This window comes from Pseudonaja textilis, chromosome 6, assembly GCF_049901715.1.
Source record: "Pseudonaja textilis isolate UNSWEBS1 chromosome 6, rPseTex1.2, whole genome shotgun sequence".
In the NCBI taxonomy this organism is placed as follows: Eukaryota; Metazoa; Chordata; class Lepidosauria; order Squamata; family Elapidae; genus Pseudonaja; species Pseudonaja textilis.
Genome location: NC_141995.1, coordinates 44,332,299 through 44,344,944, shown reverse-complemented (window position 1 = coordinate 44,344,944; position 12,646 = coordinate 44,332,299). Strand labels below are relative to the sequence as shown.

General features: G+C 36.3%; 1 protein-coding gene across 4 annotated transcripts in view; it reads left to right on the top strand.

Moving 5' to 3' along the window:
- The window catches only part of PALLD (palladin, cytoskeletal associated protein), a 185,481-nt gene that overhangs the window by 134,754 nt on the left and 38,081 nt on the right, over nt 1-12,646 (top strand). For all 4 annotated transcript variants that reach the window (XM_026699722.2, XM_087936441.1, XM_087936440.1 and 1 more), the window contains one exon: nt 8,457-9,137. In XM_026699722.2, the coding sequence (XP_026555507.2) occupies nt 8,457-9,137 (681 nt within the window). The remainder of the gene's footprint in view (nt 1-8,456; nt 9,138-12,646) is intronic.

Sequence of the window (12,646 nt, the reverse complement as noted above, 5' to 3'; positions counted from 1 at the left end):
TCAAACCTTGGTTTAAAAAAATGAAGTTTAGGAATAAATTTCCTGGTTGGTTTTAAGAAAGTAAATCTCTGACTTGTTTGTCTGGAAATAGCATTTTTAGATTACTGTATAAATCAATGAAGCCCTAAGTGATAATGAAGTGATTAAAACAACAGCCTGTCATCTTCTCACTTTTTTACAATGTTTTTAATGGATGATCTCGCCCAGCTACAATTTTATCTACCAGTTGAAGTCATGGTGTATGATGTTGTGTATTGCTATGGTCCACAGTGAAACTATGATGATGGTAGCTGTCACCTCAGAGAAAACTTGAGTCTAGATACCTGAACTGGATTGGAGCATTAAGCAAGGAAAGAGTTGGCTCCTGATATTACCAGAGACAAGCAATTTGCACTGAAGCATCTCAAAGTTTCCTAGGTATCTTATTAGCTTCTGGATCATATCTTGCTTGCTGTAACTCTTCAGAGACAATTCACCATTTTTCTTATTTGAAATATCAGAAAGGTTGGGCAGCACATAAGAAAGCTTGCATTTACTGGGTAACACTTGACTTCTGTTCTGGAAATTATTGGCTTTTTATTAATTTTAAGCATTGCTTCCAGAATGGATTAAACCCAGTTGTTTTCTATTAAATGTTCTTATAGAAGAAATATTTTCTTTAGCCCTTCCAGTTTTTCTGATGAGCAATTGTAACTGCTGCTTGTCATCAATCACTAAATTAGAACCATTGTTTGTCTCCAGCCATGAGCTGGTTCAACGTCATCACAGATTATACCAACTGGTCAATAAATTGTGAGCTTATTTGATCCATATTGTCATACATTCCATGTTCCATTAGTCTGTTTTTAATAAGGCCTTTTCCCTCCTGAGCCTGATTTATGAAGTGGAGCCTGCTTATGAGCCCGGCATGCATCATTGGAACCATCATCCAGATTTGAAGCCGCATCACGCAAAAATTTTTGAATGAATGACAAAAGGATACCTGATACACTTGTCCTTGGTGGTTCATTCAAAAGATGTTCTTGTGTCCCACTGGTTCCTGGACTGCACTTGGGACTTTGGCTTCCTGTAGCCCAATCATTATTAGTTGGATCTTTGTGAGTGTAGGTAGGCGTCCTGGCATTTATCTTACAAGAAGCTTCCCTTGTTTTTTCTAGTATGTGCTGCTGCATCAATCCCAGAGCCATTCCAAAAATGTCTTTGGCATGCAAGTCTAGAAACCAGGGCTTATCTGAACCACGATCAGACCCTGAAGTTGCAGGCTTCTTTTCACCACTGATGGGAGCGTGTACATCACTGTTGCTACGTTCCAATTTGTCCTTGATCTCCTGGCATGCTTTTTGAATGAGTAGGGAGCAAAGTTTATTGACATAAGAAGGATCTTCTGAGTTTCCTTTGTGGCTGGTAGTCAGCCTATCAGCTGATACATTATAAGCCTGATTTTTACAAGTTCCACTTGCTGGTGTCAATCCATACTGAAATCCAGTTGCATATTTTTGAAGATCATTGCTTATCCAGCTCATAACATTGAGTTGTTCAGAAGAACCTTGCTTGAAAAGGCAAACTGCACCTTCCATATTGTTGGGATTAGTCCTGTCATTATTTTTTATTACAATAACTTCTCTTTCCTCCAGACTACCCAAATCAAGTTGGCTGTATTCTCTTTTATCCTTTATATTTAAACTGGGCACATCGATAAAACTGACCATTTTACAGTCTAGGTCTTTGTGTCCTTTCGGGCTGTAGTGACTTACTTTACAGACCTCCGCCTTACTGTGTAACCAGTCGATGTTTTGAGCCATCTTTGATGTGTTAAGATGGAGCTGCACTCAGGGCCATAGAGTGGTAGTGTCCTAGTTAAGCAGCTTTGATCTTGCCAGACTCAAGGTATTGCCTCTTCTCTTAACTTCCCATGCTTTTCTACTGGCAGATGAAATGTTTATTTGTGTGGACAAAAGGGTTTCTATGGGAGCAGTGACATCATAAAGTGTAAGTTATCAGTAGCAAATGTATATTTGTATGTATGTTTAAGTTCTTGAAAAAGGAAAGGCATAATTTTTCCCATAGACAAATATTAAACTGCTTTGGGAGTATTATTTATCATTCCACATTTCAGAACCACAACCATGAGAGAAGCATATATTTGGGGAATTCAAAAGATTTTTAATTCTGCCGTAGGTTCATTCTGCAGAAAAGCCTTCAAAACTGTACTGGGATGGAGGTGATCTCCAATATAAAGCTGAAAATTACATGCTTCTATTATGAATTCATTATTTGGTTAGACCTGTCATCACTGATTCTTTATTGGGAAAACTGGATTACATGTAAAGATGGTGGCTAATTAAGTTTGACTGATCCTGTTTTAGTTCCCAGGGTTCTTTGGAAAGCACGTAGAAAGGTCCTATTTATTTATAATGATTGCAGCATGTTATGAAATTTAAATGATCATCATTAATGTTTGTAATCATTAATGTGTTCATATAACATTGTTATATGAAACTGAGGAAAGAATATTATTAAAGAGCCTTTGCTAAGAATACTAGAAAATTTCCTAAAACATTGGTTTGTTAAGCTAACATTTTACCTAAAAGGAAAAATTTGTTAGGTGTGGCTTCTTCCATCTCAAGAAAATTGCTTTCTCGCCTGTTCTCATTTCTTCCACTTGTTACAGCAGCACAAATCTATTAATCTTTCTCATTAATTTGACCATTTCTGTAGTAATCTTAATGAACTGGATGTCCTTCTGATAAAAGTACAACTTCTATATTTGATCTTTGGCTGTGATGATAACGTAATACTGAACTATGCAATTTGTAGCCTAAGCCACCTGAAATGGCCTAAAAATATTAAAACATAGCCATATGATTAAAAATTGTCCTAATTTATGTATTTTAAGACAGCAGTCCCCAACCTTTGCAGCATGGCCCAGCTGAGAGGGGAGAGGGGAACCGAGTCACACGAGCAGCAGGCCGGCATGCATGTGTGTAGCTCAACTTGTGCAAGTCAAGCTGCGCATGTGTGCATGCCGGCCCACCAGTCGTGCAGCCCAATTCTACATGGGCCACAGCCCAGTGGTGGACTGTGGTCGAGGGGTTGGGGATCCCTGTTTTAAGATACATTTACAGTCCTTAATTTTAGAAAGCTTTTGTTTAGGGATTGTTATTGTTTGAAAAACTCACTTTGTTTTTTTATTTTGGTCATTTAAGTTTATCATACAATTGATACCACTAAATGTACGATCTTTTGCATTCACATAAAAAAATATGGAAATTGAATTGCCTTTTTAAAATAAATTTACATGTACTGTTTAATTTAGATTTTTTATTAAAATATATATTTTTCTACAAATTTTCTTGGTTTTGCTGTTTAAATTTCCCTTTGTAAAGAAAGATATAAACAAACTTTTTTATCTTTGTGAACCATTTTCAGACTTTGCCCTTTTCCAAGTTTGTCCTTTTTATCCCCAAGAAATATCGTAGTTACACTATTGTGAAGTATAGTTGACTGAAAGTATAGAGTTAGAGTTGAAAAGGAGTTTAAAGGTCACACAGTCCAGTCTCTCTCGGCTCCACTAGACTAGAGCCTCTGACAGATGACTATCCAGGCTGTTGCAAAACAACTCTGGTCAAAAAGAACTTACTGCTTCATGTAGTAGCTTGTTAGACTGTCTGACAGCTCATACTGCGGAAGTTTCTCTACATGTCTGGTCTGAAGCTGTTTCCTTGTAGTTTTAATCTGTTGGTTCTGGTCCTACCCTCTGAATATAGATCCTTTCCCTCTTGTTTGTGAGAGAAAGGTATTTGAAGACAGCTCTCTTCTCTCTCTTCTAGGCAAATTGTGAGTGGATTCTGTCAGCATTCCCCAAAGGCGTTGTTTTTTAAACCTCTTAACAATCCTCATAGCTTTCCTCTAAACACTCTCCAATTTGTCATTTCCAGACTGTTCTTGCATTTCAAGCAAGGACTGACCAAAGATCTAACAAAGTAGAACAGCTCACCCACCCACCTTTTCTCTGGACTCTGTGTTCATGTTAATTCAGTCAAAAATAACATTTGCCTTTTTAGCTGGATCATACTGCCAGCTCATGTTTAGCATGGTTGATAGACATCTGGGTAGATATATCACTTGCATGTGTGCTACTGCCAACCCCACCATCTTCTAATTATGCCTACCATTTTTCTATGCAGATATATAACCTCTACATTTCTCCCTGTTAAATTCTAACCCCATTGTTTTCAATTTATAGTTCATCTAGATCTTTTTTAATCCTTTCTCTTCACAAAAACCCTTTGTCTTTTTTCTCCCCCCCCCCCCTACTATTTTCTTATCCACATCACACACACACATACAAAAGCTCCCATATCTTTCTTTGTTTGTTATCTGAATGGCACATGTTTTGAAAAAAAATATTCTCAGAGTTATGAAAAATACTTCCTGTAAGTAGAAAAATTGCTTGGAGATACCAATGCATTTTTACAAGTTCCTGGCTTATCGCTGCTTCTGATTTCCGTAGTACAAGCAGTTGGAAGTCTCATTGGCAGATAATAAAAAAATGGAAAGCAGGCATGAATACAGTTGTGGGTTTCGTGATGATAAGGCAAGAACATTGGTATCAGAAATAGCATTGGAGCAGAATATTCTTACCATGGCTGTTCACTGGCTAAAATGCCATTTTGACTTGATTAAAAATATAGCCCACTTTCAAAACACTATAATTAATTCTTCTCTATAGTCACAGAACAAAATGAACCTAAACCATTGAGATTGGTGGTTGGTGGCACCTAACTTGGTTTTGGATTGTAGCCATATATCTATTCATTATTTTGAATAAGCAAAAAAAACCCATTCATATATTATTTTCTTTCACTTCAGATTGTTATCAACAGATATGGCCTGGAAGGGATATAATATGGGTACATAAGGTACCATTTTATGGGAGTTTGTTAATTAAATGATCCCCATATAACTTTACTATATAGCTTTTAATCTGCAATCCTTACAAAATTTATTATTAAAGGCTCTGTTTTGAGGGGACCAACAGGCATTTGATTATTATTTTTAAAATACAGGGAACATGGCATACCACAACTATAGTATTTAGTCTAATATTGCTTTATGGATCTCTTTAAAATAAAATTTAGCTTTTGAAATCTGATCAAATTCTTTACATAATATTTTAAGCCCACTTCACATAAAATTGCTTTCCTTTTCAAAAAACTGTTTTTAAATAGGACCAATTCTGGTTTTGAGGAAGCCCTTATTTAAATATCTTGTGATTGGTCTCTCTTCCATTGATGAGTTTTGTTGGATTTGTTTAATGGTAATAAGTAACAATTCATTTAACAGCACTAGGTTTCTTGTTTTAGCAACCATTAACTTCTTGGGACTCTTCTTAACTGTCAAATTGTAATTTTTTGTGGCCCGTTGCAGCAATTTCTCAGTATCTTAGCTGGGTTATGTGTTGAGAGCAAATAACCAGAACAGTCCTAAAGCAAGTTCCACACAGCATTCTTTATGACAATTTGTTTATTTGTCATATTTATATTCACCATAACCATAAGACACTCCCTTTTTTAAATTGTTTGAATCCTTGTTCCTTTCCTGGGGTTAAGATTGTCTTTTTCTTTTGCTGGACTGCTGTGTTGGGGTAACATAATTATTTTTTGTTGTGTACATGTTGGAGTTACTTGACTGCCATCTCTTGGTCTTTTCCCCACTCCAGATGCTAGAAGTCATCTGAGTAGAATCTTCATAGGCCAGATGCTGGTATCAGTTTCTGGGTCATGCATTTCCACCTTACATTCTCTGTCTTGAATTCTTTAATTTTCTTTGCATGTTCTCTTTTACTGTGGTTTAGCATGATATCCATCCTAAAGCTGACTTGTGTCTCATTTAATAACATGAAGTAGTCAGCAATAGAATTATAGTGTCTGTTTAGTTTATTTCAGGTCTACTTTCTAGAAGGCTGATTAATGCAGATATCAAACCATAGTTGTGAAGCTGGCTTGCAAAAACCTGGTGGTAAAATTGTTGCTTGCTATTAAATTTGTATTCACATGAAGTACATCAAGGATTTTGGGTTGATTTCAAGAGTTTGTTACACTATGAACACAGATTGAATAAACAAAGTTTTGAAACGAAGTAAAAAGGGAAATAAAAACGAAGAGTCATTTATGATCTATAAAGGTAATCCCCAACTTATGACCATTCATTCAGTGATTGTTCAAAGTTACCTTGGCACTAAATAAACAGTCTTATGATTGGTCTTCAAAGTTACAATCACTGTAGCAATCACATGAACAAACGTCAGGCCTGTAGCAGCCCACCCACACTTATAATCACATGGTCACTTCAACTCCCCGCTCTTTTCCTCTCATCTGTACACCCTTTTGACCTCCCTACCTGACCTTTGCTTTCTCCTTGTTCCTTCTACTAATCAATTATGTCCAGCCTGTATCTTTGCCCAAAACTTTGTTCCCAACACCTGGTTTGCTCACAAGACCTGCAGAAGGTGGCTTTCATGTCTCCAGCAGCTTCCTTGCAAAAAGGACAGGGGGAGGCACACCCCTTCAGCTGTGGGAGCAAGAAGACAGCAAAGGCCAGCTGGCGTGGCAGAGCATAGGGAAGCAGAGGCCTTAGCGTGTGCAGTGATGAGGGTGGCTGGGCCTGGGATTCACTGCCCAAACCTGGCAAAAATTAACCCCATGGTATTTTGGATTATTAAATAAAGCTCATTAATAGGCAAAGATCTAGAAATATCTTTACAATGAAATATTCAGGCTAAGATTAATACTGCCCATTTCAGTACATAAGTGTTATGTAGGCATGGCTGTCAGCTTTGGAATCCTTATTAAAAGCTGCCACACAGCTGTGGAGGATGGTAGCGGGGCTGCTGCTGTTTGAGTAGCTTTCAGTAGACAAAATAAACCAGTAAAACCTTCAAGGTCATTCTCTATGGCGCAGCAAGAATTGTAGCTGAAGGGAGATTGGTTCACGTGATGTGAGAAAAAAGGGGTGGGTGTAGGTTGAGTCTTGTGGGAAATCTGGGAGGAAACTTTAGTTTCAGAATTCCTCATACGTGATTTCTCATTTAATAAATCTCTTTGAGATTATGGTTGTCTCGGAGTTACTGATTGGAACGGATAATTTCTGGAACCCTGACACTGGCATTATAAAATGTTTACCATATTTTTCTGTGTATAAGATGATACTTTTTCTTAAAAATATTTACCTAAAAATGAATGGGCATCTTATATATGGGGGTTGGGGGGGGGGAGAAACATGGTTGCGAAATTGCCGATACCTTATTTCGGCAAACTAGCCTCATGAGTGAAACTTCCAATTGCTTAAGATACTGATTTCTGAATTTTGGGTAAGAAGAGTGAGGGGGGTGTCTTATACATACTGGCATCTTATAGATGAAAAAATAGGGTATGTCCCAGAAATATTTGCAAATGTGTTATGAGAGTGTAATAAAAATTATAACAACAACTATTATTGAAATGGGAAGGTTTGGAAGAAAAATTTAACTATAACACCAATAATAATCACAACTTTTGGAGCCAAAGCACTTTACCAGACTTGACAATGGCAGACTATTTTTTTTTAAAAAAACCTATCTTTCTTGATAAGATGCAAAGTATGAATAGAAATCAGAGCTTCTGTTCTCTAAGCAGATTACCAGAGAAGATACAAGCAAAGATTTATTGATCTGGTGTTTATAGTTTAGCATTCTATTAGAGGCCACTGTGCATAGAAAACACTTAAATAGGCTAATTTCTAAAAATTAAAATTATAAATATGTTATTTCATCAGAAAAACCCAAGCAGCCAGATTCTTGGCTTAGAATATTTGCTGAATCTAAAACAGCCACAAAGAAGTAAACCAAAAGTAAGGAACACATGTTTTCTTTTTTTTTTTTAATCCACATTTCTGTGTTTGTTAAAGTTAAGTCTAAGCAATCTAATTATGTTCAAGTATATGGAGGCATCCTTTTAGTATTTTATTTCATTTTTAATTTGGAAAGTCAATTAAGATAATGTATACCGGTAAAACACCACTACTGTTGTGAGAAGTCCTACTTGATGCTTGTGTCTCAATATTTGATGGTTTTATTCAAAATCCAATCCCTTGTTTATGCAGTCCCTTGTTTATGGCAGTTATAAAACTGTTATTTAAAGAACAGAAATAAAACATTCTATGGATAGATATTAGGACATTCTATGGATAGGTTGACATTTTACTTTTAACATGTAATTTCTCAGAGTCTGCTGGGACAAATGTGGAAAAACTTACGAAGAAGTAACCCAAATATGTGTTCTACTTCCAGGATACCAGTTTTGTTTATGTATTGATATTCCATAAAATTATGTGTAAGACAAAAATTCATTCTTTAACCTCCTGTCAGATTTTTTTTTTCTCAGTGTATTCTCTGTCTTTTTCTTTTATTAATATAGGGATCCTTTAAGAATTCAGCAGTTACAGAACCAAATCCGACTGGAAAAAGAAGCAGACCAGTGGTGTCATCAAAAGCAAGCTGGTTTCCTCCAGAGTCTTCCCTTGTCCCCAACTTTTCTCCCTCCATCTTCATTCCAAGAACTGGAGTCCAGCCACAGTCCTTCTCCTGTGCAAATGAGTGTTCTCGATTCTCATTCTGCTCCTGCCATGCAGACATCCAGTTCTTTCAACTATGCCCGTCCAAAACAATTTATTGCTGCACAAAATATTAGCCCTGCTCCAAGCTATGTAACCCAGCCATCTGGCTCTTCCACATCTAGTCTCCCATCCCCAATGTCCCCAACTGCTTCTCAGAAGCAGTTTGGTAAAACATCTGCCTACCCTTTCTCTCAGACATTTGCTCCTGAGGAAGAGTACCCGTGGTCTCCTTCCCCACCTCCTCCCCCTCCCCCTGTTTTTAGTCCTACGTCTACTTTTTCAGTGGCAGATTCCTTTCCACTGCCGCCACCTCCACCTCCTCTGCCAGCTTCTGTCCCCTCACCTTCCCACAGTTTTTCTCCGACATCCAGACTATCCAGCTCTAGTCAGTCTCCAGCAGCCTTTCTCAGCTCCATGCTACCATCTCAGCCACCTCCAGTGTCAGTTAATGCACTAGGACTTCCCAAAAGTGTTACACCATCGTAAGTATGAATATTTGGTGAACTTCTCAAAAATAGTTTTTATTATTTATTCTTAATTTTGAAAGGCATGAATGTATAAAATCTAAATAACTGTATATTTTACACTGGAATAGTGTGAGATGTTTTTCATAATTTTTCATCAGGAAAATTCTACTGTTGTTTCTTTGATTTACAAGATTGATAAAAATTGATACTTTTCTCATACAGGCCTGATTTTATCTCATTCTCAATTTTCTGTATCTTGTGCATCAAAAATATATATGCAAGTTTCGTTTGAAGGAACAGAAACATTTATTATTGCGAACTGAGCTCTTTGATGATGATTAATTCATTAATTCATCATTCCTTGAAAGCCCCTTTTTTCAGAAAGTCATTATCTGTATGATAACGTTACACTATACCATATATAACTTATTTTCAATGCAAATCCTTTTGCAGAATAGATCTACATGGAAACATTTGCCTTAGTTTGTTTTATAGCTCAACTGTTAAATTTATTCCTTAATCTGTCTCCCATATTTCCCTATCATCTTAAAGATCCTCATGTCAATACTGACTAACATTTTATGACTTATTTATTTTAAGATGACTTTGGTTCTTAGGTTACCTCATTTTAATTATTTGAAATTTGATTAAATTCTTGGTTCCTGCTTCTATATTATTTTATTTTTAATTAAAAGGGAGCAAGAAAAGTGATTCCTTGCAATATGATCAAAGATTTTTTTAAAAACTCTGTTTACTTCCATTCATTCTATGGTTTTCTCTATACTACTAAGATTCAAAAAGATGGATACTAATTGCAAGGGGGCATGAGAAAAGGAATACATTTTATGCAGTTTTTTAACAAGATATTTTTATGCCTGATATATTTGTGTGTGCGTGTGCACGGTTGCGTGCATGCACATATCTGTGTGTGTACCCTCAAGTCAGTGTTTACTTCTAGCAACTCCTAGTCTCTGCATTTTTCTTGGCAAGATTTCAGAAGTGATTTGTCATTGCTTTCTTCCTAGTATTCAGAGAGAGATCCACCTAGCAGGCTTTGTGCTTATGGTGGAACTAGAACTCATGATCTGCTGTTTTTTAGTGCCTTAACTACTATACTAAACTGGGTCTCCTTCTATATGCCTTAAATTTCCTTTTAAAAGTCCACTTTTATTAAACATACTGTACCAAACTGTTTATCACTATATGGTGCGTCTCCATATTACATTTGTAATAACAGGTCTTATAATAGGTTGTATTCTTATATTCTTTTCCAAGTCTTTTTTCATTTGTCTTGATATATATTCATATGGCAATGATTTAATCAAGAGGACAGCACATTACAAAGTATAAGCTTTGAAAAATGCATCATTTTTCACCAATTTTATTCTGCTATTGTACTTCAATACAATATTATTTTTCACCATTTGGCAGTCCTTTACAATAACATTCCAAACTGAAATGTAATTAGTTTCAAACAATTTAATCAGGCTCTTCACAACTATATTTTTATTTCATTTTAATTCGTGTTGTTCTAGATTTTGAATGATCATCTAGTTTATACAATGTGCATTTCAATTAATGTTATTCTGTATATTTCATTCAAATTATATTTTAGTGTGTTTTATTTTAAACCACTCAAAAAGCTTTGCTTACTTCTTAAAATAAAATTTTATTAAATTAGAATAAAAAGATTCAAGAATGTATGTTATTAAACATAATTTTTGAATTATAAAGTAAAAATGATAATCTTCACAGAGATATGCAGGAATATTACTTAAGGAAAAAAAGTCCAGGACAAGATAACTTTCAGAAGAAGCTCAGGCTGATTAGAATATGAGAAGGGGCAGAATGCAGAAGAAGACTGTCCCTTTTTGCTTGAAGAATAGTGGTTGTTCTTTGGCATATGGCAAGATGCCATAGGAAGCATTGTATAATCTTATAAATGGCCACCCAGATGGCTCAAGGCCATCTTGAGATGGTTCAAGAAAAGAGTTAAAGAGAAGCATATGTTAAGAATCTTCTTCATTGCATCTTAGCTAAAGTATGTTCAAATGCTAGAAATTAATTCAAACCATCTCCTTCCTTTATAGTGACTTCTTTTATAAACAGTTTATTTTTTTAATGCTACTTACCGTTTACCAATGTAGAAAGTGGGTAGATGTAAGGCAGGGATGTCAACTCATGGCCTGCGGGCCGGATGCGTCATGTGCTGGCCCCGCCCAGTTTAGCATGGGGGGGGGAAGTCCTGATATGTCATGTGACGCTGCCCTGATGACACGAGTTTTACACCCTAGATGTAAGGGGTAAGAGCAAGAGCCTGGCATGCTGTCCATTTTTGGATATAATGCACCTCTAGGGAATTTCATGGATTTTATTAAGTCCAAGTTACTAGATGAGAGAGATGCTTGGTTATTTCAGATGCTTTGAGTTGCGCTACTTTGTAAAGTGATTATTTTATATGCTTAGGGTATTGGGATACCTCCTTTACTTCTTTGCTAAATGAAATGGTTATTTTGTTGGAATCAAGCAAGAGATTAGGGGCCCCTTGCTTACTTGGAAGACAACTGTAAAGGTAAGAGGAGAGACCACATGAAAAAGGGGAACAAATGAACACGCTTGAACTTCTTTCTGTCTTTCTAAAAATTAAAAAGGAGATTGTAATATCCTTCATGACAAGCGAAGCATTTTCTTTATAACTAAGAACTATGTGTAGTTCTCAACTTAGGACCATAATTGAGCCCAATATTTCTGTTGCTGAGAAATTTGTTAAATGAGTTTTGCCCTATTTTAGAACTTTTCTCACTGCATTTGTTAAGTGAACCACTACAGTTTTTGCCTTAGTAACCCAATTGTCGTGAATCTGGCTTCTCCCTTGACTGCTTGCTAGAAGGTCACAAAAGGGATCACATGGCTCTGAGACCCTGCATCTGTCATAAATGTGAGCCAGTTCTCAAGCATCCGAATGTAAATCATGTGACCATGAGGATGCTGCAACAGTCCTAAGTTTGAAAAATGGTTGTCACTTTTTTCAGTGCTGTTGTAACTTCAAACGATCACTAAATGAACTTGATACAGTTTGGGATGGTAGTTGCAACAATTTAAAAAATATTTATCCTGAAAATAAACTTGCATTAAATTATTCCATATCTGTCTAAATATTTATTTACTTATTTATTAGATTTTTATCCTGCATTTATTACCATATAACTAACTCAGAGGTGAACCTCTAATATTTCTTCCCTTTCCTTTTTTCCCCACAACAACAATCTTGTGAGGAGGATTGGGCGGAGAGAGAGTGTCTGGCCCAATTCACAGTTTCCTGGTTTCTTGGCCAGCATCTTAACCACTACACAATACTCATTCTTGAATAGAATATTAATATAATCAAATACTGATTTCTATCTGTTCCAAATCCTGCCTTGAAGGTGTTATTGTTCCTTTCCTCCCTTTTTTCTAATACATGAGAGCATGCACTGAGGGATGAGAAATGTTATCATATAGGGCAGGCAATTGCTACTGAAACT